Source organism: Seriola dumerili, unplaced genomic scaffold (genome assembly GCF_002260705.1).
Source record: "Seriola dumerili isolate Sdu_G_001 unplaced genomic scaffold, Sdu_1.0 BDQW01000665.1, whole genome shotgun sequence".
In the NCBI taxonomy this organism is placed as follows: Eukaryota; Metazoa; Chordata; class Actinopteri; order Carangiformes; family Carangidae; genus Seriola; species Seriola dumerili.
The window spans coordinates 1642061-1661360 of NW_019174920.1; the positions used below are offsets into that span (position 1 = coordinate 1642061).

At 40.8% G+C, this 19300-nt stretch overlaps 1 protein-coding gene across 1 annotated transcript; it reads right to left on the reverse strand.

The window, feature by feature from the left end:
* Positions 1–377: 377 nt before the first annotated feature.
* On the reverse strand, positions 378–17675 carry LOC111236417 (B-cadherin-like). Its single transcript, XM_022765133.1, has 18 exons — positions 17290–17675; positions 15812–15926; positions 12970–13058; positions 12164–12403; positions 11451–11591; positions 11168–11323; positions 9872–10016; positions 8758–8930; positions 8399–8527; positions 6559–6744; positions 5258–5502; positions 4492–4634; positions 4159–4250; positions 3823–3955; positions 2825–3043; positions 2155–2285; positions 1307–1450; positions 378–1181 (listed from the first exon to the last, which is right to left on the reverse strand). The coding sequence occupies exons 1-18, from the start codon at positions 17338–17340 to the stop codon at positions 969–971; spliced, it is 2745 nt and encodes a 914-aa protein (XP_022620854.1). The 5' UTR covers positions 17341–17675; the 3' UTR covers positions 378–968.
* Between the last annotated feature and the right edge of the window lie 1625 nt (positions 17676–19300).

A 19300-nucleotide genomic window follows, 5' to 3' on the forward strand; every position in this document is an offset into this window, starting at 1 on the left:
TCTGCAGCTGCAACGCATCCAGTGTTGTCCTGGCCTAAGTCGGAGAAGTCAAATTAACCAGAATAAATGGAAACTTCTGAGTGGGTTGTTTCAACAGCTTTCTCTGCACAGAATTCTTGTTATTTCATGTTGGGATTACTGTAGACCTCCTCTCTCTCCTGTGCTACTGTTGCCACCGCTGCTTTAATTCTGGTTCTCTGATGTACTTCTGAAAGATTTCTGTTGAAATAAAAGACCATTCAAATTCCACCATTGTATTAAAATAGTTTTATAAAAGTTTAAAATCAACAGCATCATAGAGAACCTGAAGAGTTAACTGAATGAAGTGTTTGACATTGTAAAGTAATGAAGATGTCAACTGAAAAAATGCCTACCAATCATTTTTAAAAAGCATTTATTGATAACTCATTGACCACACCCTGGCCTTGGCTGGCTACCTGGATTTCAACTTCATCATCTCTTATTTCAAACAGAAGTACAGAACAACAACAATAACTGGAGCAGTACTGTAAACTACACAGAACAAAAGTACTGCACTTAACCAAAATTACAAACGTTACCAGTGCAACTGTAAGCATGTGTGTCTGTGTTCAGTGTGTCCCAGTAAACTGAAAGGCAGGCTAAAGTATCAAATCCAAAAAATCAACATGGAGACTGAAGACGTGTCTCCAGAAATAAACACAAAGTATTTTTAGTCTTTGGCCTAAAGTCAAACAGGGATGTAAGAGACAGACAGACAGCTTCAGCATTCAAAACAGGAACTCCTGTACAAAAATAAAAACATCCTCTGGCTTTGAGTAGTGGCTGTTAACTCATTGGAACAAAGAAATACAACATCTGAGGTCTACTGATGTCTGAGACCAGCTTCCCTGGGATGCATTCATTTATCAGTTCATGCTTACATCACTCTTTCATTCACACAGCCACGCGTGCATCCACCTTTACATATCGTTTGTTCTTTGTTACGTTTACAGCATGTCGTCCTCTCCTCCTCCGTACATGTCGGCCAGTTTCTTGAAGCGGGGCCCCCACTCGTTGAGGCAGTCATAGTCCTGGTCACCGCTGCTCGACGAGTTCAGAGAGGAGAGGCTTCCCGCGTCTGAGCCGCCGCCCTCATAGTCAAACACCAGCAGGGAGTCGTAGGGGGGCGCCGTTGGGTCGTTGTCAGCTGCCTTCAGGTTCTGAGGGAAGAGCAGGAGATCATTCATTAAGTGAAATAGTCTACATCACTGAGAAATATTTGTAAATGGAGAAAGCGGTTGAAAAGGACCTAATTTAAATATTAGCTTTTGTATCTTTGACTCACGTCATCAATGAAGTTGCCAATGTCCTCTGGGTTGGCGGGGCGAGGCCGGTACTGAGGAGCCGGCATGAAGTTTGGCACCACATCGTTCCTGAAAACCTCGGGCCGGTTGTCCAAACCACGGTGGAGAACGCTCAGGTCATAGTCCTGACAGGAAACACATGGTCACACATGAGATACTGCATCCTCCATTTTAACAACGGCACTGGTTTATGCAATAATCCACGTTTCTTTACATGATCTAATGTCAAAACTAATCCACACTCCTCAAATTAATATGACAGATCTAAGAAGGTTATTATTTTGATAGATCTGTATCTTCACAAAGAACATGTAGAAACAAGCTTAATTTCTAATTAGAACTGACTTGGAATCATGAATTTAAACTTGATTTAGTGTCGTCCAACTTTAAAGCCATCAAACACACTGTAGCAGAACCACAGGTATCATTCTTTTTATTCTACACGTTCATCTTTCCTGTCAAAACCTGCTGCCTATATTACCCATAATGCAACTCAGCCACTGACAACTCTGGTCAGAGATTCTGGTGTGTTCTGCTAGTAGCGACTAATGTATGTAGCCTGCAGCAAAGATGAGGAGGGAGGGGGCTACGGAGGTCTGATCAGGTCACTTCACTCTGACTCCACCCATGGACAGACACTGACTCAAGTGACATCACTTGAGGATGTTTATCAGACATCACACAGCTCCCTCTGGAGACACTAAAGACTTTAATCTGTATGTACATATGCAGTGGCAGGTTTTAGTACCTGTAAGGCTTGATGTGAGTTAAAGAACGACTTCAGGGACACATGAGAAAAGGGATGTTTGAAAGCTGTGTTTGCAGTTACCTGATCATCCTCTCCGCCGCCCTCCTCGTCATAGTAGTAGATGTTGTCTCTGATGTCGTTGTCCTGCAGCAGAGGCTCCTTCTTCTCTACTCTTCTCCTCCTGATGAGCAGCAGCAGCAGCAACACCAGCACTGAAAGAGAGCAGAGCTTCAGTCAGCACTGAGCCGAGAGCTGAGCCATGGTCACTGCTGGACCAGTGTCACTGTTACACTGGGTCACATGTTCCTTCATCTACATGAACACACACACTGTAGATTCATGTGATTCAGTCCCACACACACACACACACTGTCCTGCTACAGCACCAGCTGTGGATTTATCCACCACTGAAAACAGTCCTCAACAAATGTACCACTTCAGAAGTCTTAACCTTAAAACTGCCGTCAATTCGTGGAGCAGTCAGTTTGTTATATGACAGCCATATGCAAAGCAAACATTACACAATCCTGACACTGACATTCAGCAGGTTCCAGGTCACTGAGCACCTCTGGCTGCAGACAGCTGCTCTGAACAGTGTCCTACAGACTGAACAGCAGCAGGTCAGTGTTTTCAGTGAATTGAAGTGAAATATCTAAACCAAAGCTTCATGACTTCTCTTATCATTTTCATCTGCAGTCCCTGTGATGATGATGATATTCCATATCTAACTCAAATCAAACATCAGACTCACTGAGCAGCAGCAGGATGCCTCCCAGTATTCCCAGGATTATGGGCAGGCCAGGACCACCAGCAATTCGCACTTGGCAGACAAAGTCTTTTCCAGTGCAGTCACACACTTTGACCTGGATAGTGTTGTCCTGCTCCAGGCCCTGGTTGTCTGCAACCCTCAGGATCGCAGTGTATTCCCCACTTTCCAGCTTAGTGTTTAAATTCAGGAGGATGCCCGTTTCTGCAACAAAGAGGAAAATGGTTTAAAATTGATTGTAACACCTGCATTCACAGAAGTCTTCATAGTGGAAATCTCCTCAGGCGTTGGTTACTGTCATGCTGTGTATTGCCTCACTAATCATCCAAATCTTATACCTGACTAAACATATTGTTTTGAAGCTTATTACAGCCTAGGAGGAAGCACCACCACCATCCATGTGTTCAATTCAAATATGAACTTCAATCACCTCCTGGTGGTCGTCTGCCTCCTCCACTCAGACTAGTTTCAGGTTACATCCCTGTTTATCCAGAGTCAGAGAAAATATGATCCATTTGTGTGAAATTTTGTCATAATGCAATGTGTCTTGAGTTATGGATAAAAAATGTTTTGTGAGGTCATTGACCTTGACCTCTGACCACCAAAATGGGATCAGTTCATCAATCAGTTGAAAAGGCTGCAGTTGAAAAGTCTTATGAAGGTTCCTAGTTCTGTCAAGGCATTGCTGAGCTATCATGTCCACAAGAATGGAACATATGTACGTCTGGATGGACAAATAACCTGATAACAATATGCCTCTGCCTGGGCGTAAAAATATTTAACTTTTTAGTTGTCTGAAACAGAACACCAGCAGTGAAGAAGACTATGAGCACCACAACATTTGTATTCTCTTTCTTGATCCAGTTACATTGACTTCTAAAAACCTTAAAATAATGACTGGTGTTTCTCCTGGGCCTGCATATCTGACTGGATGACGTCAGTTAGAGTTTGTATTCTCAGTCACGTATTCATCGTGTACGTACTGGTGTCATTCATCTTGGCAGTCCAGTTGGTCTTTGTCATGCCTTGTAAGAAGACTGCGTATGGAGCAGCGAAGCCTGGTCCATCTTTATCTGTCACTGTCAGCAGCTGAGTAGCCGGCTCTTTGTTACACACCTGAGGACACACAATGTCAGATTCAACCTTCTGATCACGCACACCAGTGGAATCTGGTTACTTTTACATCTGAGGTCAGAAGTTTATTACTGATTTGACTTTTCTGGCACATTTCAAATCACACAGATCACAGAACCAAAGTCCTGCACCACAGATCTGTCAAACCTGAGCTCAACACACGATAACTGTGAGAGGAGACACACCTTGATCAAACGCTCCTCAATGGTGGGTGCGTTGTCATTGACGTCTTCAAGCTGAATGATCAGAGTTCCAGTTCCTGTGGCTGGGACGTCATCTGGTGAGTTGACAGACACACAGGAGGAGAGCAAAACACTGAATTCTGAATCCATATTTACATTAATGTTTGGCTACTGAAAATGTACTCCTAACTGGGCTAATGGCAAAGAGTCTTTTTAGTGATGAGGACACACAAGTTCATTTGAATGTTTAAAAAGTTAAACATGAACACAGCAGTGTCCATGAAAAAAAGAGGACACAAGTAAAACCTTAATCTCATGTTAGTGTGTTTCACCCACCACTGTCGTAGGCTCCAATGAGAGCTGTGTATCTGTTGTCCTTGACGAAGTGGGACTCTCTGTCCATGAGGCTCTTCACTTTGATCAGACCCGTGTCCTTGGCAACATTCAGCCAGCCAGCAGGGTCACTGATTATTTTATACCTGGACAGTCACAGAAGGAAATCGTGTAAATGCTGGGCAACAAGCTTATTACAAAATACATGCTTCTTCATGTCCATCATCAAATACTGTGTATTCAGTTTATGTTTATTATATAATGAACATGTTCTTTGTATTTTGGACATGGAGGCAATTTAAGATGAAAACATATCATTTTACTTTTGTTTGGCTGAACGCTCAGTTATTTATCAGGAAGTCATAGTTCAGGAAATCCTGAAAAACAGGTAACATGAGGAACTTAACTATGATCTTTGTTTTATCATCACCTGAGGTAAATCCCCCATTAACAAGGTGCTGGATACCAGCAGCTACTGACTGGAAAGGTCTGAACAGGAACTATAGGACCATCATCATCAGGCGTAGCATGCAGACATTTGACCTAAGGTAACCTGTATTTCTGCTGTTTACCTTGTGACTGTTACTACAAAACAAGTTACAACAGTTATGATTATAAACCAGTGTATTGTGTTTTAGCCTCTTAAAAAGGTTTTAAAACTTGTTTTAAAAGTACATGAACATGAACAAAAACAAAACCCCTGCACTGTTTAAAGGGCATTTTTCAGTGTGGTATTGAAAGGGTATTCTTCTCAGGAGTTTGACCTTACATGACTTTCTGTTTGCGTGCAGTATCAGGATCTGAAGCGGTGTACTGCACCACATCACTGTCAATGGGGAGGTCCTCCCGTTTGGACACAATCTTCTGTTTTGGATCAAAGACTGGAGCTTCATTGACATCCTGCACATTCACCACCACCGTGGCGGTGGAGGTGGGCAGTGGAGTAGCAAAAGGAACCTCATTCTCCACTACAACCAACAGAGTGTGCATGCTGGTCTTCTCAAAGTCAAGACCCTGGTTGGATGGAAGAAGGACGACATTCATTAATTTATCAAATTATTCTGCTGCACAACTAAAACCCTAATTCATTCTGAACTTTTAAGCTGAAGTCACTTAAACACTAATTAGGTCACAGAAATGTCATCTATGAAATAAAACCTCACTGAGCACTTTATTAGGAACACCTGTACACCTCTTTTTTCATGCAATTATATAATCAGCCAATCATGTGTCAGCAGTTCATTGTCTAAAATCCTGCAGGTCCAGAATGAGGAAAAATGTGATCTCAGTTACTTGGAGCATAACATGATTGGTGTCAGACAGCTGGTTTGAGTGCGAACAAAAGCATTCATTGAGCAACAGCTCTGCAGAGGAAACACCTTGTTGATAAGAAGTCAGAGGAGAACGGACAGACTGCGAGTGAGCTGTTCCACCGTGGCCATCTTGGCAGTGTCTGACTACGCCCCTAACTCCCGCCTAATCCAAAAATGGTTCAAGAGGCAGGGCATGTGGACGCAAATCATCAGTGCATATGTTCACCCACCTGTCACTCAAAGAGGCCACACCCCTAATTATTCATAACTTCAAACCTTAATATAATGTAAACAGGTGAGGTATATAAACAGGTGTCATGAAGGAGGAAATTAGCTCTAAAGACCAAAACTGTTTTTGTACCAGGGTGTAAACATGTTTATTTCTGCTGTAAAGTTGGACATTTTAACATGGGAGTCTATGGGAATGACTCACTGTTGGAACCAGACTCTAGTGGCCATTATAGGAACTGCAGCTTTTAGCACTTCACTGTTGGCTTCATTTTCAGCCCTGGAGGTTGGCAGCATGAATGTGCAGCTGACAAATCTGCAGACATGATGTGACGCATCACTTCAACATGAAGCAGAATCTCAGGAAAAGTTTCAATATCTGGTGGATCCATGATATGAAGAACAGGCTGCTTTGCTGAGAGGAGGAACTACCCAGGATTAGTGTGGCGTTACTAATAAAGTGCTCAGTGGGTGTATCACTCAACTTTAATATTGTGGCTTGTTTGAGAGTTTGTGCTTTGCTTCCTACCTTGACAGTTGTGATGATTCCTTCCTGTTTGTTACTTCCTGTCGTCACGTTGAAGAGTCCCCCAGGATCACCATCAATAATCTTGAACTTTGCGTTCCAGGCTGGGGAGAGTGGCTCATCACCATCTGTTACTGACATCGTAATGACCACAGCGTCCACTTTATTTTCAGCTACTGTTTCCGCATACTGTGAGAATGCAAGGGAAGGATATGTTAAAAAGTGTGAGAGTAAAGCAAAGTAAATAAGGACTTGAAAGGCCTGTTGGCGCAGTGTGCTCACTAACAAGTAAAAGAATAAGTCTATTTGGCCTTAATTGGCCCCTCTAACATCAAATGGATCTTTTTAATATAAAATTTGTTGTCAAGTGAGTGTATTGTTAAAGACTCAAAGATTAGTCAATCATGCCATAAACTTTCAGGACCAAAACCAAGATAGAATCACACTTTCACTACAAAGTAAAATGGATGAGTAAAAAGTAAAAAGGATGAGTCCGTATTTCTTAAAAAGTATTACATTACCAACAATGATTATAATTCTACAGACAACCTTTTGTTTGACAGTTTGCTAAGCCCAACCTCTCCAAGTCACTGTTGCTGTGCCTGTTGCTGTGCCTGTAGGGATCGACCAATATGGTTTTTTTCAAGGCTGATGCCAATTATCGGTTATCAAGGAGACCAGTAACTGGTATTTGGAACCGATACGCCAACACAAAACTACTGCTGAATAAGGACACTCACCGTGGCTTCTAGGTGTTCCTATTATGTTTTACACCCCATTTATATCAGTGAAAGTAGGCTGAATAACAGAAACATCTCTGTATAATGTAATACACCTACACACACTACATCCTCCACAATGATAATCATCAACTGTCTAAAACATTTATTTTTTATACTGAGCATTATAACCCCCATGAAGGAGGATTTACTGCATGACTGTTATATTAGACTACATTAGCTTTAGCTAGATGTTCCTAATAAACTGACAACTGAGTGTACATTAGTAATTATCAGTTGTATGGACAGACTGCAAAGAGCCTGACTGAAATTAATTGGTTGATTTCAGTGATGTCCTCACCTGTGAACTGATTCACCTGGCAGCCTAAAGATGCTCTTTGATTTAATAGTTCTACCATAATAATATTATCACCAAATAAGATGATTTACCCCTTCCCTTTTAAAATGTAACAAGGGAACACGTTTACTCAGAGATATTTTATTTTATCGGTTAAAAAAAAAAAACATAATGATGATCTGAAAATGCTGAATATTACCACTGATCCCTACTGTCAAGTGTATTACTCATGTGCTACATGTATGTATAATGGCGGCAGATTTTAAATTGGAATTAATGGTCATTTTTCAAAACACTGCATACTTGATTTCAGACAGAAGAAAATTTTCAGAAGGTCAACATTGATTTTAATGGCTAAGATGACAACTGCTGCTCACAGATTTGAACCAGCATGGGGCCCTTTCCTAAAATAACCCGTTGCCTCCCAAGTAACAGTTGGTTAGCTAAAACTAACGCCATGTGGCCCCTTGGCACTGAAGGTGAAATTAGGTTACAGCTGAGTGTAACATTAGTAATAAATGAGTATAAACGCATTGTTTAATCAATTCCTTGCAATTTGGGTGTTGTGTTTTTAGAAAGGTGGGAAAAATATAACTGATATTGGAAAATATTCAAACATCGAGTATATCTCTTAATACAGCCCAAAGCACACAGCTTCAGCATGGTGAGAACTAGCCATGGCGGTAAGCTACGACTGAACAATTGATCTTCGGGGAAGAGGTTTAACAAACAGTAAAATTTCCAGTCACAAGTGTGTTGTACTTACAGAGAGCTGAGTGAATTCTGGAGCGTTGTCGTTGCTATCCGTTACGGTGAGGATTACTTTGGAAGTTCCAGTCAACCCCTCTCCAATCATGTCTGCTGCCTGTACCACCAGAGTGTACTTGGGGTATTTCTGTTGGAGGAGACATACAATGACATTAACTGATCAGCTGGAAGGCTTAAACATTTTCTGAGCATAAACCCCTAAATCTATGCCAGGCCCAACATACTGATGAAAAGGTGATACTTAGTTTTTCGGCACATAACTACTCCTGCACTTTTGTGCTATTGAAACCGTTCAAGTATTTCAACAGGTAGGTGCGAAAGCACAGTAAGACAGGGAAAATGTTTTTACATTCTTACCTCTCTGTCTAGCCCACCAGCATTGACTCTGATGACTCCAGTGACTGGATTGATGACAAACAGGTAGTCGCTGGGCAACAATGGATCCTGACTCAAAATACGGTAGCGGATATCTGAGTTGTCAGAATTTGGCTGGTCAGCATCTGTGGCCGTAACTGTAATCACCTCAAAACCTGGACAGAGGGAATCCAGAAGAGTAAATTAAGTACATTTTAGGCCTAAAGTATCAAGTACCCTTATGAACCAGATTATGCTCTAACAAGGTATTTGATAAAGCCAATCCAAGGCTAGCATGGAAGTCCAACAAGAAAAAACACCACTCTGGTTAAAATCAAGCAGATCATCTTCCATACCACCCCCCTCCAGGTTTCTCCATCATTGTCAGCATGAGCCCTGAACTCCCTCAGAAGAACTAGAGTCCCCAGGTGTTGCCCCTTCCAGGACAACCATGAAGGCCTGATACTCCAAACTCCCGGGGGGGGGTCTTGCGAGAATCATTACATCCCCATATAGTAGACTCAAATTACCCCAATATATAAAAAAGTTGTGTACAATCAATGATCACTGAGTGAAGCTTGAGTTTCCCTTTTTCTTTTTTGTTAACTCCATTTCCATTTCTTAAAAGTCTCAACCATTTTTTTATAACAATCTCAACACATCACAATTGAACTGCTTTAATACCTGTTCTACTTGTTTTCTCTTATCTCCTACTTCCCCCACTTATTTCTCTGACGTTGTCTCCTCTCGTTTCTCTGTGTGTATCTCACTCACTGACTCGAGTCTCAATGGTTGGCTGAGTGGCAGCACGTGACCAGTGCCATGAAAGCTACTCAATAAGTTGTAGGTTATAAATGCAGGTAGATCGGTGCCTGGGTCCGGATCTGGACCCTGGTCCGCCTATCAGTGACCTCTGGGTTAGAAGTTACATTAGAAAAAGTTTCATTCAGGACTGCCACATCCACTGTGTAGAAGCATCAGGTCCTGGATTTCACTACATTGAAGTTTAGGACAGACATCAGCAGCTATATCCAGCTCCTTTCTCAGTCTCTCTAACGTGAAACATAATGTTGAAAACCAACCAACATATTTTTCAGACTAAGTAAACTGACAGTACCATTTGGTGAGGCCTCAGGAACTTCTCCCAGGAAGGTATCTTGAGTGAAAACAGGTTTGTTGTCATTCTGGTCTATTACATTCACTACTATATCCATGGGCTCCTCAGCATTTCCTGCACCTTCTGCCACAGCATGAGCTTGAAACTGCACACAGGAAAACACATTTGAATTACAAATACTGTACATGCAAGAATAACTCATACAGTCAGATGCTTTCATTCCATCTCAGTAGAACATGTGTACAGATGATGTGATACACATTCCAGCCACTGGTTTTACACTAAATCACTGATCTGCATACATTTCCCACATTTCAAGCAAGAAACAACCATAAGACATGAAGAGAAAAATGGCAGAACCTTTTGAGGAGATGCAATGTATTAAATGGCCTCACAGACCACCACTACAACGCTGCCTCTTTCTTAAGAGCTACATAACTACAACCTCCTCCACCATTGCCATGTTGTGAGAATATTTTAACTGAGCTGCCCTCTAGTGGATATATTGCTTAACAACATGCCATAGTAAATGATTCATGGAAGTACATGGGCAGTGACGATTACATCGTTTGAAATGGATGCATCTATTTGTGTATGTAAAAGGAGCATAAAAGAGTGGAGTAACCGTTGGGTTCTTGGTCTCCTCCCTGACCAAGACTTTTCTTGCCACAGTTACTGAGGACACTGTTCTCCTGGGAACACTCAAAGCTTTAAAATGGTTTTAGACTTTGGCCCAGATCTATGACTTACAAAAAAATGATCACAGGAGTCTATTGAAAGCTCCTCAGACTCCACTGTTAATTGTGGGACCTTATATACTAAAGTGTGAGCCTTTCTAAACTATGTCCAATTAATTTAACCTGCCAGAGGTGGACTCCAATGAAGTTCTACACATAAAGGATTATTAAAACTAACAGGAAGCACCTGACCACAATTACAGCAAAAGATCTGAATACTGAAATAGGATATTTAAGTGTCAGATTTTTAATAAAAGTGAAGAAAATCCTGAAAATGTGTTTTAACTTTCTTTTATGTTGTTGAGTGTAGATGGATGGGTTAAAATGACATTTTCTTCCATTTAAAAGTTAAGCTACATCACAACGAAGTGTGCAAAAAGTGAAAGTGTGAATACTTTCTGAAGCCACAGCAGAGTTTACTTTTACATTTACTTCAGCAGGAAATTACTTCTGAGGGGAAACAGGGTACACATGTTCTCAAGTGTGGTTTCCTATGACTCCACATCTGATCCTGAAAAATGGACAAAAAGTGTATAAAACTGATAGAAGGGGATCTTACATTGTACTTGGCCACCTGCTCTCTGTCCAGAGGCTGTGTGACATACAGAATACCAGAGTCTCTGTCCATGGTGAAAAGGCCAACAGGAGGTTGATCAGCTCCTGGACCAGTGATGCTGTAATGGATCTTCTTCACTTTATCTTCATTAGAGCGGATCTGGACAAACAACAAATGTTAGTTGTACCACTCTCACTCGCTACAACCATTCTTCAGCCATTGTTGTAAGAAATCAACTCTGTTCAAAATCAAATTCTCAGTCGCAATGGGCTGTGGTTCAACTTACTTGAACTACTTTAAGGGGATAGGGTCCTCTGTCATTCTCAACAACAGTGAGGTCAGGAATAACCAAGTCTCTTTTCCTCCTCCTCAGCCCATCACCAGACTTGGGAAAGTGTATTACAGGCACTTGTGGCTCCGTTGCACTCTAGGAAAACATGCACACATTTAGTCAGTAAGGGGTTGAATAGTATAACACTAATAGAAACAGATCAACTCCAATCTTATAGTAGGCATTGACTTAATCTTCAAATGTTCTATCAGATAACCATGACCCCGGTACTGTCCAAGGCGACTCCTGTCAAGGGGCAATTTCTCCAGTCATTCTCCCATCCTCTGCAGAAATGGGCAAGTATTAACCAAAATCTGAGGCATAGCCTATTCATCATTATGTGCCATCTTTTGCCTTTGCTCAATTTGCTGTGACCTGAAACGAGCTAGAGGCTTGAAAATTGCTACCATAACTGGAAATGATGTGCTAATGCTTCCCACTGAATATGATTACAATCATCCTGATGATGATGCTATAATTGACAGTCAAAAGGAAAACATATGAAAGGCCGCTGGTCTCACTATCTTTAAACTTAATTAATCTACTGGACTTTCCTCGGCTTTATGAAGCCTGAAACCTGCTTGCCGTCGTAAACCCAGATTCAGTTTTTATTTGGACTACAAAGAGTTTATTTCTTCATGCGCCTTCAGCAGCGTCTCTAATCATACCTCTGTGGTACTAGCTGAGTCCACTTCAGTTAGGTGGTGCTGATGTTGGTGGTGTCTGTGGTCCCCATGGTGATGCTCAACATTTTGGTGGTGGTCCCTGTGATGGTCCCCATGGTGATGCTCATGGTGGTGCCCATGGTGCAGTACCCTGACTGGAACAGTCATTTTGCGACCTTGCGAGTCCCAGGAGTGGATGAAAAAGTCCAGGTGTCCTTCATGAAGAGCTACAGGTCTGTTTACCTGGAGGGAAAAAAACATCAGTGAAGGCTGAAATGCTGCTAACACTGCATGTCTTAAGAAAGCTCCCTACATTAGGCAACTGTGGTCAAGTGAACCACTGGGAGAGTCGTGACGATGATAATCATCACCAGTATGTCTAGGGTAGATTGACAAGAGTGATCATAGCTACTGTAGAGGCTGTCCTAAATCTCTAATAATATAAATCTCAATATGTGCTGTAGGTAAATAAAAAGAGGAGAAATCATGCACATGTAGGGGTCTCTCTGATGGAGGAGGATCCTGGAATCCACATGGGTTATTTTCACTATAATGATGAATGATGTTCACCCATACTGCAACTCTCTAAGAGTCCAACCTATGTTTTGTTACTGCAGATTTGGCTGAAATCCACTACACTGTATTTCAGAAAGAGCTAGCCAAGGACTTTTACATGCACAATTTACATCTTTTACCTCCCTCCCCCTCCTCTTACTTATTTATTACCCAAACACACCCATTATTCAAACTCCTATAAGTAAACATCAGAAATTGTGATTTTGGATTCAAGCGTGTCAAACTGTACTCACCGACAAAATGCCATCTGTCTGTAATGCAAAACGACTATCGTCACTTCTGAACAGAAACAATCTGCGGTCAGTGCAGTCAGTGAAGCCCACTGGGATTGGACAGAAGAGAGATTTATCCATTACAAATGCAGAACATGCCAAGAATTCATTGGCTAGTCTTCAGCACATGAACAAAAAATGCACACTGGATAAAAAAAAGCTACACTAACGAGCCGACGTCAGCTCGTCACAAAAGTACAAAAAACTTTTGGAAACCTGGTGTCCACAGCAGACTGACACAGGGCTCACAGGGACTTTACTTTTACATAAGTTTACCTCATTATTTGAAACTTTGGCCATGTTTAATATGGACATCTGACAATCTAACATTATATATGACAGAAAATAAGGAAAAGCATAAAAGGTCCCCTTTAATTTCAATGTGACCTAAGTTGTGCAATGTGCTGTAACACAAACTCATGACAGCTACACTGAGTGGGTTTCTGTTCACACTCAAAAAAAGGACATAATGCTGGTACATTAACAAAAACAAAGTTACAGCAGTGGTGCACGAGCTTAAAGTGCCGCACTTACTGAGAGAATGAAGAGGGAGACATTGAGGCTACGCAAACATCAAATTTGCTTTACAATGGAATAAATAGTTAAATTACGTCAGTGGCAAGTTACTTAATGAAACATTGAGTTGGTCGAGAATTAAATATAAATGTGTCACAATCAGCGGTGTAGCGGTGACCATTGGGCTTTTCAGTGAAAAGTAAACAAACAGGCAGCAAACCGGCTTCAGTCACTGTCACATTTAACATTACATTATGTTGCTTCCTCACATCTGTGTTGAATAAACTCTATGTATGGCAGGTTAATACGCCAGGTGTAAAACACTAACTTAATACTAGTAGCTTGTAAACTTGCAGCACTTTACCTTTAAAAGCGAAATATTGACATGGCTGTTTACAGAGAAAAGGGCACTTGTTTAAATCTTTAACTATTATTTTTTACTGAAATAATTTGGTTGCTGTATTATTTCTGTTTCAAAAGGCAGCATTAAATAACATTAAAATCTGAAAGAAGAATGCTCATGTGATTTAATACATTGGTAGTCTTGTTAAATAAATGAATGAATAATAATCGTGAAACTGTGATTCTTCCTCAGACAATAATCAAACCTTCAAAGTTGATAATCGCTGCAACCCTAGCTGTGACACATTTAACATTTATCAAAAAAACTGCAGCTCCTGTGATTTGGATATTGCACTTGGCCATATTGGGATTTTGATTACATTTCGATTAATTGTTCAGCTCCAGTTACAGCATGTCTACAAGAGCACAGCAACGACACCTGCTGCAAGGATAAGCTGATTATCATCATCACCACTTAAACTCTAACCTTGCTCAGTAACGTCTGTAAGCAGCAAGATGTTACTGCTTTTCTCCTTGAGTAATTTAATTAATCAGTGCAAACATATCACTTGACTTCCTTATATGAAGATATACCATGATATTTAGAATTCTTTAAAGTATGACTTTCAATACCATCAAAAACATATGCTCCTTCTAGTAAACTGGCATAGATGCTATATTAATGTGCTTTAGGTAGTGCACAACTCACACCACCAGAGGTCAGTCATGATATAGGGAACTGGTAGAACAGGCTGGAGAGCTGGTGGGTACAGGACTCTGCTGCAATAATGTGGGCATGTAGCCAAATATTTACTGTCGATAGTGAATGTAGTTATGCTGAGCGAATATTCGGGACAGCCAGAAAAACAGTCATCCCACAACACTGCAGACTAAAGGCAGACACAGTAAATATGCTAAAGATTTAATTAGATTCATTTTATATTTATATCATATTTTTCTATCTTGTTCAGCCAAAAACTCCAACATGACTACCTTTAAATTAACACAATAGAGTGTGTGTTTCATTAACCATCTTTATTTCATGCGTACAGCAATGAATGATGTGAAAGTTGCAGTTGTTGAAGTTTCAAGTATTCCTGTATTGATGGGAAAATTTATTTATTACAGCAGCCATGAGAAATGACTGGCGCTGTTGTCATTTTGTGCTATTATCATTTAATTTTACATATGATTAAATATGATACATGTGTGACACTGACTTCTCCTTCATTCTCCTTTCTCCACAGAGGGAACATCTCACTCAGTAGACTCAGTACCCCCCACTTCTTCCTCTACCTACCCAAGTTCAGTCTTACTCCTTACTTGCTGTCTCAATCCATCTGACATCAATGTTTTTCCAGTTTTTCCAGTACAAGGTAGATCTCAACTAATGTTATACAACTCTTTAAGCTGCAAACAGTAAAGTGGAAACCTAGTTCAATACAGCTTAAGCTTGTGTTAAACAGACAAGCAAAGACACGAAAATCAGTTGAGTAATTGATGAAAATGATAGCAGTGGAAAACTTTCATGATCAGACAGATATGGCAGTTTCATGGCAGTGAAAGAAAAGGCCTTGCAGTAAACTGACACAAAAATAAACATCAAGTGCTCTGTTTCTTTGTATATTTGACACCGTTTGAAGAGCCAGATCTGCAAAACAGGCTCAGGGACATTGTTTAGCCCTGCAGATAAGAGTATTATATGAGGTGCAGCGAGTGCAAGCTGAGACGTGAGGTTGTTTTGGCTTTGTGTGAAAACTGTGCTCACAGTTATTCTGTAGAAGGCCATCTCAGCCAGAGCAGCACTTTACAGAAGCTGAGGAATTTAATCTATGGCTATAATTTGGGTCTAGATGCTTCCATAGCTAACAAATAGCACACAGTTTCACTCAGGTCTGTGTGCATTGGGGCAATGAGTGAGAGCAACTTCCTGGATTGTTCTTACCTCTGCCCAGTCTTAAGCCCTTCCTCAGGAGTGTTCTGGCCACTTTGAAAATCAACAAATCTGTCTCAAATCCAGGTGTACATGTTGGCTCCTCAACAGCACCTGAAGCTGAGGCCTAGGAGATGAAAAACAGCATTTCAATTAATCATATGCCAGATGTATAGAAAAGGTGCATTCAGTAGGGATTCTACTGGACAAAAATGGCATTTCTTAATTACAACACAATTTCTACAATTGTTGTAAACAAGCTGAAAACACCACACAATGCCACATAGGGCTGGAATCACTTTTTTTTTTTGTTATAATGAAATGTCTTTTATTAGACCACAAAAATATTAAATTCAAAATGATAAAATACAGAGAAAGCAGGAAAAGCCGCTGCAAATTGTCCCATTTAGCAAAGTAAAACTTCTGGCCCAACATATGCCTGGGTACTCGGCCGAGTCTGACCCATATACTTCCACATCTGGGCAGATTCTGCTTGTTATAATCTGTTATTGGCTGTATTGGTCGAGATGTGGAAGTAGCATTTGACAATCATGGTGTATATTGGACAGATTTGGGCCGTGGAACCGGGTGTATACAGGGCCAGAAAAAAACAGGTATGTGGCCCAAGTATTGGCTGGATTTATTTTGCTATCTGGAACTAGCATACTTAGCATTTTCTTATTATTAAGTAGCAATCGATTCAACCATGTTTACTCATTTCAAGGTCCATCAATCATTTAACTCTGAATTCTGGGTCTATAATTCTGCATGGGCACTGCGTTCAAACACAACTACTACAACTCGTATATTTAAGAAACTATATCAACACACAAGTGTAACAGATCGATGTGAACAGATTGTGTTCGAACAAATCGAAACGTGTTGCACTGAAATTTAACCTGCCGATGACGACATCAACAGAACAAGGGCGAGGCCCGCGAACATCCACCGACTCCTGACTCCTCTAAAAATGGCAATTTAAAGCTGAATTTGAGTTCGTGGTCTGACATGTTTACATAACTTGGAAATTAGTCGCGAATTAAAACCTTCTATTCAAACTTTACATTCACGAAGCAGCGCTCTGTTAAAATACTATTTGACCGTCGACGTCCGCCCCAACCCCCACCCCCGGCACGGTGCCTAGGCAGGTAGACTATTAAAGTACAGGTTTAACTGAAATAAAAGGGCGACCGGTGCATAAGCGAAATAACCAACATTATCCGCCAAAAGAAAGAACCCCCCCCCCCCACACACACACACACACACATATATATATATATATATATATATCCCCCCCCCCCACACACACACACACACACACATATATATATATATATATATATATATATATATATATCTATGTGACGTGAATAGTAAGGCAAAGAGCAAGTCTTAGTGTTACATTAACTACCAGCTTTTTGAAAAAGTTCAACACGACGGAATTGGGTGGACGTCGCCTGTGAAGTCTCAACGACAGCCGGAAATCTCACCTGAAAAATGGCGATTAAAATGCCCAAAACCGCGAACCGAGCAGTCCCCATCTGCCCGTGAATCCTCTGTCAGTATCGAAATCAATCAAAGTTTAAAAACTATAATCCTTTACGAATCGTCGTCGTGACTTCTTTGCCCTGTGTCCTGAAGGTAGTTTCGGTAACTGAATGACTTCAGCTGGACTAGTTGCTGCAGGTACTTTCAGGCGGGTGACGTCACTTTACAGGTGTGCGGGTTCCGTGTTCCCGATATGGTCATACAGGCTGAACACACCTGAAGGGACAGATACCAGTAGTTTCTATTACTTCCTGGTCATTAATCGCCGAATGATAGGCTACTCAGAAGATAATAGTCAGTACGCCGCCAGTTGTTATTAACAGACAGAGCTGTGTTTGAGCTCAGTCAGCTGCATTCACTACTTTCTGTCTCATTTCCTCTTACTGACAATCACTAACCAACCCCCGACCAACTCACTCACTCACTCTCTCTCTCTCTCTCTCTCTCTCTCTCTCTCTCTCTCTGTCTCACTCACTCACTCACTCACTCACTCACTCACTCACTCACTCACTCACTCACTCACTCACTCACACACACACACACTCACACACACACACACACACACACACCCCCCCCCCCGCCCCACTCTCACTCTCTCTCTCTCTCTCTCTCTCTCTCTCTCTCTCTCTCTCTCTGTCTCACTCACTCACTCACTCACTCACTCACTCACTCACTCACTCACTCACTCACTCACTCACTCACACACACACACACACACACACACACACACACACTCACACACACACACACACACACACACACACACACACACACACACACACACAACATGCTGGAACTGTCTGCAAACAATCCACAATATGTTTTAATATTGACAACCCTTATTTTAATAACAATAACAATAATACCTTTTTTTAAAATCTATTTATGTATTTATTTACAAGACACCCAAGGACACTTTACTAAGCAAATAAAAACATTCAGAAAGATAAAGACAATGTATGAATGAGAGATTTAAATATACACAAACACATACACATGCATTCACATACATACACTTATACACACATACATATACAGTATATATAATGTATCTACACATATACATGTATACATACACACATACTCATATACACATATAATATTTGGTGATGTAAGTGTGAAACCAATCTAAAAGTGTTTGTAAAGTCATTAGTGTGAAACCATCCTGAAAACCACACAGTGGCTTTCTAAAAACAGTGCAAGTTTCAGGTTACCCATTTTCATACAACTAAATGAGATCTGTATAAGAACAGTGAGGCAGAGAGATTCGGGATGTTACGCAACACAGGTTTTAGGCACGATCTGATGTATTGCTATATTTACACAGTACACAGATTAGGCTCACTGCTCTGTACCATGACACTCCCTACAGGGGTGATACAAAAAGACAAAACAGTCTCATAGTAATTTCAGGAGTCATTTGGGTATGCAACATCTCATAAATCATGGACTAATAGGCACTAGTACACAGAGCCTTATTAACCATTTTCTTAAAGTGCTTATTGAAGTCTCCAGGGTGATAAACATCAATAATTAAACCCTAAGACAAGAGTACTTCCTTCATCCTACTATCCTTTTTCCCATGATTGTCTGGACATCAACTGACTGAAAGATGAGTAGGTTAATAGCCTGTACTATGACCTGATTTTGCAGAGTTTCAAAGGGACTATGAACTGCCCAGCAACTTCACACACAAAGTCATAGGCTGGTTGATAATGAAGCTTGATTTAATTTATTACTATTAATTTAACAGGCCTTTTGTGTACCTGAACTAAATGTATGAGCTGAAAATGAAAAAGTAAAATGATATACTGTACAATAATCTCACTTGATGCTGCCATTGTTCTGCAGGTTGCTTTTAGCGTAAAATTTCTAGCTTGTTGTTTTTTTTCACTTTGCATTCATAAACCCAGAAAACTCAATATGTTCAAACTGTATATTTATATCTTTGTT

Excerpts from the sequence above, each read along its gene's own strand:
- LOC111236417 (XM_022765133.1), bottom strand. The coding sequence starts at position 17,340 with ATGGGGACTGCTCGGTTCGCGGTTTTGGGCATTTTAATCGCCATTTTT. Across the intron at positions 11,592-12,163 it reads ACTCAGCTAGTACCACAGAG|AGTGCAACGGAGCCACAAGT; the intron begins GTATGATTAGAG and ends ATGTTTTCCTAG. Across the intron at positions 2,286-2,824 it reads AGGCATCCTGCTGCTGCTCA|TGCTGGTGTTGCTGCTGCTG; the intron begins GTGAGTCTGATG and ends GCTCTCTTTCAG.